General features: G+C 39.7%; 1 protein-coding gene across 1 annotated transcript in view; it reads right to left on the bottom strand.

Moving 5' to 3' along the window:
* LOC126200092 (RUS family member 1) overlaps nt 1–19,978 on the bottom strand; it is a 102,260-nt gene that overhangs the window by 44,496 nt on the left and 37,786 nt on the right. The window contains exons 4-5 of the mRNA XM_049936678.1: nt 11,803–11,995; nt 3,854–3,969 (exon numbers count right to left, since the gene is read on the bottom strand). Coding sequence (XP_049792635.1) covers nt 3,854–3,969; nt 11,803–11,995 — 309 coding nt within the window. The remainder of the gene's footprint in view (nt 1–3,853; nt 3,970–11,802; nt 11,996–19,978) is intronic.

Raw genomic sequence — 19,978 nt, 5'->3', positions numbered from 1 at the left:
TAGTATTCAAAACTTAAGTTGAGTAGTGTATTATTTATAATTACATCTCTGGTGGTGGGCTTTCTACGACTTTCAAAAGTACGCTTTTGATTCAACTTTTTAAATTCTAAGATCAAGAAAATTAATAGTCTTATCTGTCTGATGCTCAGTGGTGAATTTGATATTTGAGTGTAAATTACTGATTGGATTTGCAAACAATTCTATTTCATCTAGTTTACCACAGAACATGATTACTGTTGTCAGCACACCTTTTCTAATAAATCAGTTTACCTTTTAAATGGGGATTTTCCCCAAAACAATTACTTTCCAAATGGTTAATGTAAAAGTTAGCTAAAAGATCTGCATGACTGCTTCCCATTGCTACATCATTTGGCTGCATATAGATTTTCATGTTGAATGAGAAACTGTTATGTACTAGAATACTAGACTTAATTCTAATATCTCTATGAATTCATATATCTCTGTCTTACAGTCTTTTTTATTTTTATTTTTTTTTACTAAAATGCAGTTAATTATTTCAATAGTGTCAGTGACAAGTATATCGTGTACAGGTTCACGATGACTGGTGTGCAAATCTGGCACTATCTATGTGCACATCAGTGATGTCATTACAATAATAAGTTCTTGGAGATTTCTGATGGAAAAGTTGTGTTCAAATGTGTAAAAGTTGCTATGCATATCTTTAAGCCTCTTAGACATGTAATATGCAAGAATGTTCCTTGAATTAACAATGGAACATATTGGGCAATGAGGTTTATGATTCCTTTGCTGAGATCTTAGTTTAGGTGGTAAGGGCTTCATAACAAAGTTATGTTCGGCATTAGTTGGAATTCTTAATTAGTTTCCTAAGCTGAGCTTGATATTTAGGTGTTGGACCAGCCTTCAGTTTTTTTTTTAAATCTCATACTGAAGAAAGAACTGTAAGGTTTTGCTTTTCATACATGACTACTGCAGTGTTATCTTTATTCTGCCTTAACAACAAGGGCTTTGTTGTCTGCAAATATATCTTTAATGGAAATGAGTACTTTTGAATCAGTTCCATGACAGATGTGTGTTGATTGTAGATCTCTTGTAATAATTTGTTTGCTTTTTGAATTTACAGTATTCTGCTCACTTGGACTTAGTAGAGCTGTGTCACATGCAGTTCTTTGCTGACAATTATTTGGTTATAGGCTTTCATGGTTGACATTTGTGTTACTGCTGATATTTGATTTATTGATCTGCCACAGTCAAAGGCATAATTCACTGCCTAATGTTTTGTCTTCCAGTGCTGGAGACATCATCAGAGGATTTAATGACTCAGAAAGCTGTTACAGACTGAAACAAGCAACTGTTTATCTATATTGATGCAAAATAAATAAAACAAATAGCATCAACTCTTCCTGAATACAAGCTCCATAGCAAACATCAGTGGCTCCCACAATCTCAAGCAGCAGTCTGATAATGTCACAAACTGACTGATGCATGGATATGTGTAAGTAGTTTCACTTGGTGAGCCTGTTTGAGTCTTAACAGCTTTCTGAGTTGTTAAAGCCTCTGGATGATATCTCCAGCACTGGAAGATGAAACGTTAGGTAAAGAATCATGCCCTTAGGTGTGGTCTTATGGCCATACATCAAATATCAGTAATAATTCTTTGATGTTTTTGTCACTGAGTGTGGGTGCAATGTTATGTGTGAGACTTTTATTCAGTAAACTAAGCTCAGCTTCATCAAATAAAATGCTGGTAAAGTTCACTACTACTCTTTTGTAAAATTCAAATTCTGAGGTGTTAGTGGTGTCAGCAGGATAATGTGTTAATTTTGAATTAAGGGACTGAATTTTCTTTTTTAATTCCTGTGAAGATGATTAGCTGTTCTCCACACACACACACACACACACACACACACACACACACACACACACACACACACACACACACACACACACACACACACACGTCTGCAGTCTCAGATAGCTGAAACTACACCGCAAGCAGCAGCAACAGTGCATGATGGGAGTGGTGACTGGGTGGGGGTAAGGATGAGGTTGGGGCAGGGAGGGGGAGGGATAGTATGGTGGGAGTGGCAGACAGTGAAGTGTTGCAGTTTAGACAGAGGGCAATTGGTGTTGGTGGGAAGGATCCATATGGCACAGGCTGTGAAGCAGTCATTGAGATGAGGGGTATCATGTTTGGCAGCGTGTCCAGCAACAGGGTGGTCCACTTGTTTTTTGGCCACAGTTAGTCAGTGGCCGTTCATGCAGACAGACAGCTTGTTGGTAGTCATGCCTACATAAAATGCAGCACAGTCGCAGCTTAGCTTGTAAATCACATGACTGGTTTCACAGGTAGCCCCGCCTTTGATGGGATAGGTGATGTTTGTGACCGGACTGGAGTAGGTGATGGTAGGAGGATGTATGGGACAGGTCTTGCATCTAATTCTATTACAGGGGTATGAGCCATGAGGTAAGGGATTGGGAGCAGGGGTTGTGTAAGGATGGACGAGTATATTGTGTAGGTTTGGTGGACGGCGGAATACCACGGTAGGAGGGGTGAGAAGGATAGTGGGTAGGACATTTCTCATTTTAGGGCACGACGAAAGGTAATCGAAACCCTGGCGGAGAATGTAATTCAGTTGCTCCAGTCCCGGATGGTACCGAGTTACAAGAGGAATGCTTTTCTGTGTCTGTGGCTGGACTGTGGGACTTTGGGAGGTGGTGGGAGACTGGAAAGATAAGGCAGTGGAGATTTTTTTTGTACAAGGATGGGAGGATAATGAAGGTCCGTGAAGGCTTCAGTGAGACCCTCGGTATATTTAGAGGAGGACTGCTCATCACTGCAGATGTGACGACCATGGGTGGCTAGGCTGTACGGAAGGGACTTCTTGGTACAGAATGGGTGGCAACTGTTCAAGTGGAGGTACTGCTGGTGGTTAGTAGGTTTGATATGGACGGAGGTACTTACATAGCCATCTCTGGGGTGGAGGTCAACATCTAACACTACTTTCAATTGCAGAAGTTTCAGAAATATACTATTAATTTCAAATCAGTTTAATTTCAACTTTTTTTGCCACTGAAACACTATCTGAACAGCAAACTTAATGAAAAAGGGAGCAAGGGAAAAAAATCATCAGCAACAAAACAGAAACTTTTTTCGCTGATGGAATGACAGTTGTCAAAACATTTGTGGGGACTACTTGTTGACAGACACAAAATTTAAGAAAAGTATAAATACATCTGTTAGTGGAGGGTGGTACTGAGTCTTACTGCAGCAGCAGTTCATTCATTTCTTTCACATTCTCCTACTGAGCCAGCAATTTTGCATTGCCAATTTGACATTTCTTGCATTAGGTACTGGGAATGATTAATCCTAATCAAACTTCCAAAGAGGGTATATTCACAACCTAGCTTGGGATTCAATAACATTGCATATAGAAGTCTACAAATCTGATAAATTGTCTCCTGTACCCTTTTCCTTCTACTTAACATGCCATAAAAGCTTCCTCATGCACCCCTTGACCAACATATATGACAGAGCATACTTTATTGTGGGTAGAAACTTGCCAGAAATTTCATAAAATTTTTTCAGTACCAAAAATGTACCCAACAATATCTTCAGAACCAATGCAGAAATGATTTTGGAAAATACCAGTGCTACATCATGTCTGATGACAAATCTTTGATTAATTAGTCCTAAAAACACAATTCTACAAATTACCTCATGTAAATTTACTTGATAAACGAGTTACAAAGCAGGATACAAATGAAAACATAATGTCAGGAGCATGTAAATGAATAAAGTTCAAAGTCATGCAAAACAATTACAGGTTTACACTGTGAGAGGATATTTGCAAATTGTGCTGCCTAAACTTACCAGCCTTCTGGTATTGTGGAAAGTAAAAAGATACCAACAAGACATGCAGTGAGGTTCACAAACCTCTCCTGACTTCCATCTTTGGCGGAGACATCTGCCATATTATCACGTATAGCCTGAAACCACAAAGTAGCCAAATGAAAACCTATTGTTTGACATTACTAAATTTCTCTTTAAAGTTATATTAAAAACAATCAAAATGCATTTTCACATCAGTTTTTATTGTCCTCCTAGATGTACAATTTTTGGACTACCTCTCTCCCTCCCCTTCAAAACAATAAATAAAATAAAAAATCCAGTCTTAAAACACACACACACACACACAGAGAGAGAGAGAGAGAGAGAGAGAGAGAGAGAGAGAGAGAGAGAGAGAGAGAGAAATTTTATGAAAAGAATCATTGTAAATCTATCCGTGGTCACTCTGTTACCTGGATGTAGAACTTCAGTGTGCCTACAGACTGCTGTCATGTAAATAATTGTACTTGAGCAAAAAAATTTCCATCAGTCTGTATGAAGTAAAGAATTATTTACTTATTTTTCATTTCAAACCTTATGCAACAGGCTGACATGGGAGTGGAATCAAAAAGTATTTTCATTTTGTATTCTAGTGAAATTTTGTAGCAGCTGTGTAGCAGTTAGGCAAAAAAGAATATAAAAAATCTGTGGCTAACATGCTCAGGCAGTTGGAGTTTGACATTCAGTGTACGTCATACATTCAGTGTAAACACATAGGCATCCACAGAAAACTTAATCCTTGGTGTGTACATATACAGTAGTATAACTAACTATGAAATGTGCCCAAAATTTTTAGTTGTCGAAATGATAATACACACTTCCACTAATCTGGCACTCATACATGCAAGGAATGGCTGGATTAGCAAGAGTTTAGTGAACTTTATTTTAGAGCATGTTCATCCCTTTTTCAGGTTGTAACAATAATTATTTAGCATGATAATTAATAAATTACTTACTTAATTCAACAACAAATATCTTGCCTATTTATCACTGCAACAAGTTTCCTAAACTAGAAAGTTTCATATATTAATTATTTGTAGAGCCTTCTAGATGCATTTATTATACTATTGTGTGTTCTACACATGTCTTTTTTTACTCAACTTATTACAATCTGCTCGACAGACATGGTGAATATCATTTTTGTTTTACATGCACATTTTCTGCACAGTGCTTTTCCACACTTCACACAGTTGTTAATGGTCTTGTTGCCTTTGCAGAGACTGATATGGTTCCTCTTTTATTTTCTAGATAATTTTGGTCATATATCCTCTTCTTCTGTCTGTTCTTCTTCCTGCCCTTTTCCTCTGGGCCCTCGAGTTCACTTGTCAGCTGAAGTAGGAAGTACTTCCTTTTCATTTTCTTGTTCATTACTATTTTGATTTTGTAGGCGATCATATCCTACATACAACCTTTGCAGTACATTTACAAGCCATCTGATGAACCATGTCCATTCCATTCTCTGTTGCACTGAGGAATGTTATAGTTTTTAAGTTTCCTTCTTTCCTTCATTGTTTACTGCCACTTAACAAGCAGTTGGTGAGCATCATGATGCAGCCCATGTTGCTAGTTTGGTGCAGGATGGTGGTGGTGCATATTTCTGCATAATTTGGCTTCTTTACCTCATCAGAGTTTTCATGACAGATCCTGTTAACTGTACAAACTAATGAAGTTTTGTTTTATTTGAGCTTCTCAGCAAGTTGAAGAGGTGTGATGAAATTGTCTGGCGTCATGTTTCTTCCTTGATTTAGAAATGGCTCCACGAGACACAGAATGATGTACTCTCCAAGTGATTGCTTCTCTTTATGAATTTCCTCTTTTCCGAGGTATGGGAAAGCATTACATATATTCTGTGTCATAGCACTCTGGCAGCAGTGCACAACGAAGACCATATCTGTCGGGCATGAACTGAGTGAACCTGCACTTTGTTTTGCTTCGTAATAGTTGCTTGTCTATGGTTATATTTTCACCAGGGTGATAGGAATGTATACTGTTTTCCATGAACTTTCCCCAAATGACAGATAAAAGAGCGAATTTGCTGACTGGCAGCCAGTCAGCTCGGGTTGATTTTTCATCAAAATGGAGAAATCTGAGAAACTTCTGAAATTAGTCTCTCAGCATAACATCTTTCATTAAGGTGCACACCCATGAATGCAGCCAAAAATCATCCACAGACTTACGTTTTGTACAAATGATCCCTGAGCATATGTAACAGGTATCATTTTTTTTGGCTCCTCAAGTGACACAGTCCAATCATTATTTTTAGTGCTTTTTGAACATTTGATTCTATGTCTTTCTACATGAGACATAGCACTGCTTCGTTAAAAATAACACCGATGACAGAGTCGCCTACTTGTTGGCAAGTGTAAGTAGTGGGACTTCCTCTCTCCTTTAGCACATTCACATCCTTCAGAAGATAAAAATTTGGCAAGCACACACTCAGTTCCATCCTTCCTGACTGTCTTTGTAGAGGCACTCTACTCAGCCAGCTGTGATGGATGGGTCAAGATTGAAGTAGATCTGCATCTGAATCTTTCTCGACTAATTCCCCCTCAATCACAAATTTCTTGATATAGAAATCCATGTTGACAAAACGTGTTCGAAAATGTTTTTCATCGAAAAAAGAATATGACCTGAATGGCACAATATAAACTGTGGCATGCTGGAAAGTGCACATACCAAGATGTACCACTTCACTGTTGGGTTGTTTACATATATCCAGAAGAGAAATTACAATAGTGCCAAACTGACTCCTTCCAACATTCTAGGTATTTCAAATGAATATCAAAGAAAATATAAATGCATTGTAAATCCTAATACATCATCACAAAGAGGAGAAATAAATTAGGAAAAGTCTCATGGTTTCATGAAAGTAGTAAAAAAAACTGATATGACATTTAAGAAAAATGTATGACAGTGGTCATTTGAGCACCTTCTGTCACACTAGCACTAACACCGAGTGAGGTGGCACAGTTGTTATCACACTGGACTTGCATTCAAAAGGACAGTGGTCCAAATCCACTGCTGGTTATCCTGATTTAAGTGTTCTGTGATTCCCCTAAATCATTTCAGGCAAATGCCAGGATGATTCCTTTGAAAGGGCAGGCCATCTTCCTTCCTTAATCCAATGGGACCAATGACCCTGCTGTTTGGACTCCTTCCCCATATCAACCAACCAACCAACTAGCGGTAATTGAAAGTGACAAAAGTTAATCTAACTGTAACAGATCCCCAACACAATACTCATTTACTGAATGCAAAACAATAGGTACGAGGCACAGAATGCCTCATCAAGCAGATATCTACAGGGTGGTCAAAAATTCTTCTGAAGTTTATCTGAAGTCAAGACTGCAATTTTAAACAACACTATGAAACCATGTGAGGTGCACACCTCTAATTCCACTCATTGTTTTTTGTGAAGTATACAGCTACAGGAATTTGAGATATTTAACAGTGAACTGACTATGAACAGACAAATATCAAACAACGGAAAATCCAGGATGGAATGTAACAATATTATGAGAAAGAAAAATGTTACTCACCAGATAGAGGAGATTATGAGTTCTGAGTCACAGATAGGCACAACAAAAAGACTCTCACAGTTATAGCTTTCAGGCGCTAAGGCCTTTGCCAACAATAGACACCAATATGAATCTCCCCCCCCCCCCCCACACACACACACAAACACAACTCACACACATATGACTGCAGTCTCAGGCAACTGAAACCATACTGTGAGCAGTAGCACCAGTGCACAATGGGAGTGGCAACTAGGTGGGGGTAAGGACGAAGTTGGGGCAGGGAGAGGGACGGATAGTATATGGGGGGGGGGGGGGGTCAGAAAGTGAAGTGCTGCATGCAGATTAGGCAGAGGGCAGGGGAGAGATGGGGAGGAGGGGGAGGGGGAAGTAGCAGAAAAGCAGAAAAATAAAAAGCCTGGGTGTTGTGGTGGATTGATGGCTGTGTAGTGCTGGAATGGGAACAGTGAAGGGGCTGGATGGGTGAGGACAGTGGCTAACGAAGGTTGAGGCCAGGAAGGTTACGGGAATGTAGGATTTATTGCAGGGAAAATTCCCACATGTGAAACTGAGAAAAGCTGGTGCTGGTGGGAAGCATCCATATTGTAGTGGACTGATTAGGCAGCCAGTCCACAGTGACGGGTAGCCGAAAGGCACACGTACACACACGCCGACTGGCGTGAAGTCTGAAACAGGATATGTGATGAAAGCTATAAAGAAAAGAACGGAGCTTCTCGTATACTTAACTTTAATTTCTTGTTGTACATTGCTCTTGATAATACAAGTGAGACTCTCTCCAGATATGGTTAATGGCGCCTTGCTAGGTCGTAGCCATGGACTTAGCTGAAGGCTATTCTAACTGTCTCTCGGCAATTGAGAGAAAGGCTTCGTACGTGTAGTCACTAGCAATGTCGTCCGTACAACTGGGGCGAGTGCTAGTCCGTCTCTCTAGACCTGCCGTGTGGTGGCGCTCGGTCTACGATCACACAGTGGCGACACGCGGGTCCGACATGTACTAATGGACCGCGGCCGATTTAAAGCTACCACCTAGCAAGTGTGGTGTCTAGCGGTGACACCACACATATGGCACAGGCTGTGAAGTAGTCACTGAAATGAAGGATATCGTGTTTGGCAGTGTGTTCAGCAACAGGGTGGTTCACTTGTTTCTTGGCCACATTTTGTCAGTGGCCATTCATGCAGACAGACAGCTTGTTGGTTGTCATGCCTACATAGAATGCAGCACAGTGGTTGCAGCTTAGCTTGTAGATCACATGACTGATTTCACAGGTAGTCCTGCCTATGATGATATAGGTGATGTTAGTGACCGGACTGGAGTAGGAGGCGGTGGGAGGATGTATGGGACAAGTTTTGCATGTAAGGTATATTACAGGAATGTGAGCCATGAGGTATGGGATTGGGAGCAGGTGCTGTGCAAGAATGGATGAGTATACTGCGTAGGTTTGGTGGACGGCAGATTACCACTGTGGGAGCGGTGGGAAGGATAGCGGGCAGGACTAACACTGCAGTGTGGTTCCAGTTGCCTGAGACTGCAGTCGTGTGTGTGTGTGTGTGTGTGTGTGTGTGTGTGTTTGTGTGGGTGGGTGGGAGTCTTTTTCTTGTGCCTATCTGTGGCTCAGCATCTCTGCTATATTCTCACAATATTACTGACAATGAACAAAAGTATTTTCTATAGATGGAGAGAAGCATTTTTAACAACAATCACTTTTCATATGTGAATAGTTAATAACAGCTTAAGTAATGGTTTCCATAAAACAAAAACCAAACAGCACTGCTGTGCTGTATTCAGCTATCTGACATTCTCTCAATAAATTTGAAACAAGTAGCAAATTAAGAAACTGTATCACTTCTGAGACAACTTATGAATATGACAAATAGAGACAAATTTCAATTCTAAAAGGTATGCAAAACCAAACACACAAAGAAAAGGGTAACAGTTGATAACAGGTATCACAATAGTACAACTATGACTAAATTGTGTTTGAGTTTGTAGAATGAAGCCTAGTTTACATGACGACACTAGCTACTGGCCACAGTGCAAGCGCACTACACATTTAGGCAACTCGTTGGTGGAACTAAACACTTTCAGCCTATTCCAACTTTGTTGACACTCGTTGCATGAGACTTGAGGTTAGGTGTGTCAGAGTGCAAACACACTGAAATATCAAGTGAGGAATGGAGGATAATGCTTGGTTTTTGGTAAACTATGCTTTGCATAGGTCTCTGAGATATCTGTAATGTTGGTTACAAAAACAATCAGTGACATGTTGCTGAACTTGAGACTGCCCCACGTGATCTGAACATAGAAGGGCTGACAATAACTGAGCTACAGGGCAAAATTAATTAAATAAGGAGCACATATACAAATCAATTAAGTAGCAGGAGGCAAGCAAAATATCTAGCTGTGAAACTGCTCACATCTACAAGATGTGATTTAAATTGGTCAGTTCTTTTTTGAGGAAAACTGTTGACAGGACGAAAAGCTACACAAATCTGGAAAGCTGAATTCTTTATTCAATATTCATTTATTTAAAATCCCTTAGCAGTGCTACCCATTCACAAATTGTAGTACATATGTTTAAACATTGAAATACTGCCATGTTTGGACACCATTATCGTCCTAATGTGGCCTGCTTCAAACAACTAATGCTGTTAATTTTAAGAATAATTGGTGTTAATGGAAATGCACCATCACCAACTAAATCTTCTACCAGGCCAAGAGATCTGGACTTTACTGCACATGATGTGATTGTAATTTCAGTTCTGGCAACAATGCTTCATGTTTTACAGTATCTTTATTTCTTTTATTGCATTATTAATTCTACTTAGGAGAAATATGAACTGTGCTAGTCCCATTGTAATATCATTAAAATACCTTCTAGAGTCTTCCAGTACAATTTCTTTCAGCGCGGTACTGAGGAACAAAGCTGACATGTTCTCTTTATCCAGGCATGTAATCAAACATATTTCTTATTTCTTTCTTTTCTTCAGCAGTGATTCAACACAATGAGTATTAACTCTGCCACAACTCATGCAGCTGCCAAAACTTTCATTTCAGACATAACACAGGCACCCACAAAATGAAGAAACTGATGTGTACACTGGCGTCACAGTGTCTACAGTATATATGAAAACCGATGTCATCATGTAAACTAGGCTTGAGGAGGAGGAGAAAGAAGTTGCTACAAGAAGGGAAATGGGACATCAAATCACTAAGCTCATTTGATAGTGAATTAAACATAAAATCTGGGAGGGGGAAAGAATGCAGAAGAGGACTTACACACAAAAAGCAGATACTTACTGTCCACACTTTTCTCTTTTTTTACATTTGTGAAGCATTGTCTGTGGTGCTTCATATATGTGTCTTTTTGTACATAATAATTGTAAACTCAGGAATTTTTTTCTGGTGTCGGCAAATTAGGGCACTGAAACTAATCAATGATGAGAGCTGAAAATTTGTGCCGGACTGCGTCTCGAACATGTATGCTTTGTTTCTCTAGAACAGTTGCCTTCACTGCCTCGACCATCTGGACACACTTCCCAATCGACCCAAATTCCCAACTTGTTACACACCAATGCAGCATCCCTGTCCATGTACTCCTTGCTCGCAGTGTGACCTGTATTCCAATGAAAGGAAACAAAATCTGTGATCTGAAGGTTGAATGTTTGGATGTCAAGCCTATAAAAATATTACGTGTGTGTATGTCTGTTCTGTCTAGACATTAAAATAAATAAATAAAAGCCAGTTGGTTGTGAAATTAAAACCAAAAGTGAAAATCTGATGAAGTTTGGTGCAGTTGTGTTACATTTTGCCTCTAGTATGCCCATCAATCGCATCACATTGCTCTTACCAGTTCTGAGGGTGCAGTGCGCACGTAAACATACTTAGAGTCTCCTGAGGAGCATGTACTGCAGGCCATCATTTAATTTCTTCCTGCTGAAAGGTGCAATGCAGCCAAAATTCATTGACAAATGAGTAATGAGTATGGTGAAACTTTCACGAATGACAGAAAAGTGCTACTTTGAAGTAGAACATAAAGACATTTATGATGTAAGCAGTCAGAGAAGGAGATGAGTATCAACTGATGATCTTTTTCAACGGGTGAATCAAGTGGTTTGAGAAAATTATTTGTTCGCAATTTCTCTGAAGAATGATTTGTTTTCAGTAATTTCCAGGTTATCTCTCTGTACCATCATGACAAAGGCACTATAGTACCACAGACACAGTGTCATTTTTAGCCTGAACCACATATTAACAAGACTCCAAATTAAGTTCCATTCTTACCAAAGATACAGAGGACACAGTTACCAGGCTATTACATAATATCTTTCAACATACCTTACTGGCTGGTGTATTGAGAGGGTGTTACACACAGTAATGAAACAAAAATTCCAACGAACCTGATGTTGTGTAATGGCTGCCCTCGTTGCACCTCCTGCAACACCTACAACTGCTTTCATGGTTGTGGATACACACAGAACAAGTGTGGACCAATTTCTGAAGAATGGCAAAAGTAGTTCAAGACAAAATGCAACATCATTCAGGACATCAGCTGTTAGCCTCCATTTCTTGCAGTCTGCGTCCAGTGAGGTCCTAGTGAATGAGGATGCCAACAAAAATCCCAAAGCATAATTAGATAAGCAAAATAGTTTAAATACACTTACAAAATATGTAGAATGGCAACAATAAATATATAATATTTATCGATTCATGCACATTTCTGAATTAATTTTTGAGGCAGCATTTCTGGAAGTAGCCACTTCAACAGCAGAGCTATGGAAAATAGACAGGTAACTGCTAGTATTAGAAAGTTGTTCCTGATATTTAAATTTATCAGTTATTCGTAAATGCACTGCACTAATCCACGGTTCCTAGATTACTATCACAGGCATAAAAGGATATACAAAAGAGTACTGCCTGTTGCAAACAAATCATTCAATGAGAAAATAACATATGACACAGTAAATAAAAGCAAAGTAGTATACAATGTCATAGAACATGTAACTGGAAAAGGCAGACAGAAGTATAGCAACATATACATCAAAGATGGGAATAGAGTAACAGAATATCCTCAGCAATTGGCAAGTTTTCTAAGTAACTATTTCGCTGGTATTGCAGAAAAGCTACAACAAAATAATGCTAAAATACATGCAGCACCTATAATGAATTATACCAACATGCACAATGGTGATGTTCCCCACAACAGAGCATGAAGTTGGAACTATAATACTGAAATTAAAAATTAAGAAGTCACAGCAGGCATAGATGATATGCCCAGTCTCTGTTCTGAAGGGATGCATAGAGAGCATACAAGCCCCATTAAGAACTAATAAATGAGTCCTTTAGTTCAACGATATGGAAAGGACAGATTGCTACTCACCATACAGAGGTGGCATAGAGCCACAGACAGGCACAATGAAAAAGAATGCTGGGCATGTTTCAGCTTTCAGATGAAGTCTTTCTCCAGAAATTAAAACACACACACACACACACACACACACACACACCACCACCACCACCACCACCAACAACAACAACAACAACAACAACTCATACACAGGTGGCCACTGCCCAACTGGAACTGCATCTGCTGGGATGGGTAGTGGAGGTAAGGTTGGTTTGTTGACTTGGGGGAGGGGGCCCAAAAACCAAGGTCATCGGTCCCATCGGAAAAGGGAAGGATGTGAAAGGAAGTCAGCCGTGCCCTTCCAAACAAACAATCCCGGCATTTGCCTAAAGCGATTTAGGGAAATCATGGAAAACCTAAATCAGGATGGCTGGACGCAAGTTCGAACCATCATCCTCCTGAATGCAAGTCCAGTGTGCTCACCCCTGGCAGGAGGTAAGGAAGAGGCCTGGAGGGGGGAGTGTGATGGCATGGATGATGATGCCAGGCCTAACTGTGTGAGTGTGCAGGGATGTGATGGGGACAGGATAGTGGTGCTAAGTGTAGCATCAGGGGGGAGGGAGTGCTAAGTGTGAGAGAGCATGGTGGGAGGAAGATGAGAGAGGACAGAAGTAGAGAAGAAGAAAGGATTATGTCAGTGTGTTAGTAGGATAGAAAACATGTGAAGTTAAGGAGCAAGGAAGGGAACAGGCAGGTGGAGAACAGTGACTAACAAAGGTTACTGGTGGGAGGGGATGGGGGTGAAGCGTTACAGAAATGAAGGATACACTGCAGGGAGAATTCTCACCTGCACAATTCAGGAATTCTGGTGTTGGTGGGGAGAATTCTGATGTTGGTGGGGAGAATTCTGATGGCTCAGGCTATGAAGCAGTCACTAAAGAGAAACACATCATGTTGTGCTGCATATTCAGCACCTGTGTGGCCCAGTTGTATCTTGGCTACAATTTGGCATGGCCAATCATGCAAGTAGATGGCCTGTTAGTTGTCATGGCTGTTTTCTCAAGTAGTCTGCCTTTTAAGAGATAGTAGATGCCAGTGACAGGACTGCTCTATGTGGTAACAGGAGGATGTATGAGACAGGTCTTGCTTCTGTGTCTACTGCAAGGATATGAAACATGAGACAAAGTGCTGGGAGCAGGAGTGAAGTAAGGACAGAACAGAATATTGCGTAAGCTGGTTGGGCAACAAAAAACCATTGTTGGAGGGGTAGGGAGGATATTTCTTATTATAAGGTACAATGAGAGGTAGTCAAGAGAGGTAGTCAAAAGCCTGGCAGAGAATGTGATTCAGTTGCACCAATCCTGGGCAGTGCTGAGTCACAAGAGGAGAACTCCTTTGGTGTTTGGCAGTAGTTATGTGACAGATGGTAGGTGACTACTGAGACAGTCCTTCAGTTAAAAGTATTTTTCCCGAGAACCTTAAGCAAGTGGAAGTTGTGACCTTACCAAGAAAGGTAATGTGGATAGCATAGAAAAATACAAAATTCTCAAAACTAACTGAATCGATCATGACAGACTAAAACGAGTTACATGAATGAATGCAATCTTTTAATGGAGCACAGTCTGGTTTGAGAAGTGGAAGAAGTACAGTAGCAGCCTTTACAGAGTTCCCTTTACTGAAAATAACAACATCATAGCCAGTGATACAACACTAGTTCTCCTAACACAGAAAGTAAATGAAACTCTTGGGTTCTATCAATGGTTTGTAGCAGAAAATGTCTTGTGGTGTCATACTACTCCTATGTGAACACAGTTCTTAGTTTTTGTATTCTTTTCCACAGATTGAAGGTACAAAACATGGACTCTATTTTCAAACTGCAGAAAGGTCTGTAAGAATAACAAAGAGCAGTAGTAGACAGCCTTATTGTAAAGAACTACTTCAAAAACTGGGTATCCTTACTGCACCAAGTGAGTACATATACCGGCTGTCCATATCTGGACAAACATTAATAGTTCTTTACTTACTCATGGAACAAGAGCCAGTTTGGACTTACATTTACAAGGAAAACACACACATAAAATTCAAAACAATATTTTTTATCAGGGAATAAAACTGAAGCACTGAGAACCATAAGGGCCTAAAGCACACCTGTAATTTTGAGACTGTAACATGTATGCATGCTACTGACATCTGTCGATATTATAGTGAATGATCTTATCTGTGCTGAAGGCCAACATTGTATATATGAACATCCATGAAACGTTATCTCTCCAATGTATCTGATATTCACTACCCTTCGGGCACTTTGTGTCTGTATTTTAGCCTTTTATGGTTCTCAGTGCCCCAATTGTATAATAAATTTCCCAAAGAGGTGACAACAATTACTGCAGTATACGAGTTCAAAGAGGTAGCAGAAACATACTTTACATGTAATGCAGACCACACACTTAAAGATTCACAATAGTGTTTAAAAGTGAAATGGCACTACTATAACATCCCGCCACATTAAATACATGATCGCCGGCCGGTGTGGCCGAGCGGTTCTAGGCACTTCAGTCTGGAACCGCGCGACTGTTACGGTCGCAGGTTCGAATCCTGCCTCGGGCATGGATGTGTGTGATGTCCTTAGGTTAGATAGGTTTAAGTAGTTCTAAGTTCTAGGGGACTGATGACCTCAGATGTTAAGTCCCATAGTGCTCAGAGCCATTTTTTAAACACATGATCACACTGTAATGTTTTTAAAAGAAAATTATGTGCCAAGATCTATACTGCATGCCTGTAATCTCTTGTCATTTTCCTGAGCTCAACAGCTCACTCATCATGAGAGAACATATTTTTCCAGGAAGAGTGAAGGGAGGACATGCAGATTTGCATGAGGCATAGCTGTACGTTAACATGCCTGGGGTCAGTTATCTGATGAGACTCATGGGAAAGCAATGGGCTAACAGCACATTCGTGGTCTTGCACAGTGTGTGCAGTGATGCAATGTCAAACTATGTTTCATAAGTTATTTGGCGCAAATTGTGTATAATCAAAAGAACATAATAGGAATCAACTGAACGAGGCAGTGCAGTTATTAAGATACTGACCTCTTATTCAGGTGATGGGTTTTGCTCTATGTGGCCATCCCACTTTAGGTTTCCTGTGACTGTTCTACACTGTTTCATGGAAATGCCAGGATATTTCCTTCAGCAAGGTGACAGCCAACCACCTGTCCTAACCTTGTCTTGTTTCACCAGATATTTGCAATTTTGGTTTCAGAATGTGTAGCTGGAGTCTCCTCAACAAATACTGCTCATCACATCTTTCAAGTGATGCTCAGTGTCAACAGAAGGCATCAGTTTTTTTCCTCCTTACAAACAAAATTATTTTTAAAGCCAAATTTTATGTGCCCATTCAATAGAGCAGTCCCAAATTAGGCTGCTGCTTCTTGTTCGTGAAATGTTTCTGCTTATGCAGATCACTCATCACAAATTAGTCTAGTGTGACATTTGTTTTATAGATATGTATTAACACATTCAAGATTACGCCCATGTCTCACTCATGCACTGGCATAACCAGTATGTGAGTGAGATTCAGGCACTGTCACCAAAGAGTTAACATTATGACAGAATGAATCATTTATAAGAATAGAATCACTTTCATTGTTATCATCAGAATCGCCTGAAAACACTGCCACTTTATGTTTCTTTACAGGTCTAATGATAATGCTGTCACTGAAATTATCCTTAAGAACCATAAAAATATTCATTCATACAGTCATCTGACTCTTCCTTCTCACTAGGAACATATGAATAGTCATAGTCAAAAACCTAAAAAAGTACTTCAGATTCATTCATTTCCTTCTGTTTTCTGAACAGGGCCACCTCTAACAGCAGGACTAACTTCAAGATGAAATATCAAAATACAATCAAAATGCTAAATAAGCTAATTTATTTGAAGACAATCAAGTTTGATACATTGACTACTGGTATTAACAACTAAATAGATGAATTACTTGAAATGGGTCATAGTAGATGGCAACTACAGACAAAGTGTAGAACACGCGAAATGAGAGTAAACTCAGAATCTGTCTGCAATGTGTTAAAAGCACAGCACAGCACTCCAGCAGCAACAGCATCACCCTGGCACGCACTGATTGCTAGCACCACGCAGCAGTGTTGTTCAGTTGCTGCTAGAGTACAACTTAATCTTTGTTTTTTACTGTCCCTATTGATATACATCGATAAAACAAATATCACTCTAGACTAATTTGGAACCACTCTATCAAACAGGAACATAAAATTTTGTGTTAAAAATAATTTGGTTTGCAATGGGAAGCAGACCAATACTTTCCATCGACACTGGGAGCAGTATGAAAGAAGTGATGAGCAGTATTTATTTGGGCTGATTCCCGCTATACATGCAAAACTGCTTATATAGTATGCACTGTAGAGCCCCTGTTTACTAGACATTTTTCCATTATTTTGGTCATACTATCACTTCCCAAAATACAGAACACTTTTTTTTAACACCATGCATATGAGTGATAGCAAGAATGGCACAAAAGAGGGAGGAAGGGAGAAGGACATACAAATATAGCACTGAAAGACACTTTAGTGAGACCATGAGGAATGAGGCACAGAAATAAGAAGACAAAGATTTCTGTCACAGGTCAATGAATGCCAAGACAACTGGGCACACAACAAAGCAGGCAAGGTGGGCATGGAAAAAGATAATAAATAACTAACAAAAGAGAGGAATGATGTTAACCATCTATGCAACATTAGTCCACCTTCCTCTCCTTTACCGAGATTTTCTTGCCAGTACTGTAATCCACAAACAAAGGAAGGAAGTATTTAGACTGCAATGTGCCTGAATCAATTTGTACTCAGAATCTAACTGACTTTAAAATTGGACTAACACTCAATAACAGCACACATTTCTGTGGGAAATGCTAAAAGTCTAGATTGGGGCCAGTGACCTACTTACATATTTCGTGCAGCAATGTTGTCGGAACTCATTGTGAGTTGTGATGGGGACTATGGGGGGCAAGGTAATTCTATAAGGGGTATATCAGCTACTGCTGCATCCACACAGTCAATGAGAGGGTGATGGGAAGGTGGTCATTAGAAACTAGAGGCTTCGTAATATTCTCACATCAGTAGAGAAGTGAAATCCGCTGCGTGGTCAGAAAAAAAAAAAAAAAAAAACAACTGTGTTCTCAGGTCCCACCATAGCCACAGCCTCAGAAATCACAACATGTACAGAAGAAATAGCCAAATATTTGTTACAATCCTGCAAGGACCTCACCAGAATTCTTTTAATCATATTTAAAGATTCACTTGAAAATCAAGTGCAAAAAGAACAGGCTGTTTTATGACACAACAGAGTTGTTTTGATCTTATTAATACTCTAAGGATCATCTTACAGAAAAGTAAAGAATTCCAAGCAACCATGAACCTGGCACTGATTGATTTCAAAAAGGCCATAAATTTTGTAAAATCATACAGGTGTTGCAGAAGTATGGTATACCACAGAAGATTCTGAACATCATCAAAGATCTGTATGATGGCTACAGATGTGTGCTCTGAAATGAAAATCTCACAGATCCAATAGAGGCAATAACCGGAATCCAGCAGGGTTATATTTTGTCACCAATGCCTTTTATACTTGTCCTTAACTCAGTAATGAAAAGATTGACTGCAGATGGCAGAAGAGGAATCCAATGGCGGATCCATGAATGAATGGAGGATCTGGATTTTGCAGACTACATAGTTTTGTTAGCTCAAAGGCCGACAGATATGAAAATTAAATTAAACTCACCAAAAAAAGAAGCAGAGATTGCTGCCTCAAAATAAATGTACATAAAACAAAGGAAATGAGAGTAAATTCTGGGAACATGTAAGTGTGTCTCTTTATATGAGGGCAGCTGGCAGAGACTGTCAATACATTCTTCTATCTGTGTAGTGTGGTGACAGATGATGATGGAGTTGGAGAAGATGTGGTGAACAGCATAAAGAAGGCAAATGCTGCCTGCATATAATCATATCCAATGTGGAAAACAGAAAAATCACATGCAAAACAAAAATTGATATTTTAAGGTGCCCTATAAGCAGTGAAAGTCGGAAAGTAGACAAGAAAGCAACATCATCACAGTTACAGAGCTTTATGAATATGTACCTCCACCATGAATATCTAGTGGCCTGAAAAAATAATTACAAGCTATGGAGGAAAGCAAACCAGATAAATAACAAAGACCACATATGGGAAAGTGAAAATGCCTGAGGCACACACCGAGAAAGCCAGACGAAGCAGTTACAAAGGTACTGCCATGGAATTTCCAGGGAAAAAGGAAGAGATGCAAGCCTAGTTCTACATGGAAGAGGATGAGGGAAGGAGAAGCAAGGTGAGTTGAAAGACCTGGGTGGAACTGAGAGAAATGGGCAAAGACTGAGGTGGATGGTGAGTACTCCTGGATGCCCTATACCCCCATAGGGGCCAAAGGAGTTAAGCCAAGTAAGTCACAGGCACAACTGCATCAGTGTCAAGGTATGTCAGATCCCACATGGGCACTGTCAGAAGTAGGACAATGTCCAGAGCACTTGATTAAGAGATGTTGCTCTACTGCAATTTGTGACACAACATAGGCACACTACCACTGCACATTCATCACTTAACACTGCCTGCCTACAACAGACTGGTTGAATGCACAGCTGTTGTTTACAGTTGTTAGTTCAAGCTGCCACCATAGTTACTGCACTGACATTGCTAATATGCCTTGAATAAAATCAGTCATGGAACTTTTCGGACAGACAGCATGTGCCCTCATCACTAAAATTTACACTAGTGATGACCGACTGTTGAAAGCTCTTTCTTTTTTTAAATCATTATAATAATAGAAGAATAATTCAGAAATAAACAATTTGAAGTGCAGAAAGAAGTAAAGATAACTAGCAGTCAGATAAGGACAGCAAGGAGGAAGAGGAAATTGTCCCATCAAATCTCCCTGCCACGCATAGTCGTACTGGCTAGGTATTTGTTTTGTAAAATAACAATAACTTCCACTCTCCAGACTGTCATTCTGTTTCAGTTTAAGTGTTGCAGTACCTTGTCCTCTGTGATGACAGAGCTTAAGATGTCATCACATTCAGCTCTGTATTAGTTCAAGAAGCCCCTTACAATGTGATGTAATTTCATTTTTTTATTCTTCTGTTGATACTATCAATAACCTGTGAGCACATACTTTA

The sequence above is a fragment of the Schistocerca nitens genome, chromosome 1, assembly GCF_023898315.1.
Source record: "Schistocerca nitens isolate TAMUIC-IGC-003100 chromosome 1, iqSchNite1.1, whole genome shotgun sequence".
Classification (NCBI taxonomy): domain Eukaryota; kingdom Metazoa; phylum Arthropoda; class Insecta; order Orthoptera; family Acrididae; genus Schistocerca; species Schistocerca nitens.
Note: the sequence above shows the minus strand (reverse complement) of the source record. Positions and strands in the feature narration are given on the sequence as shown.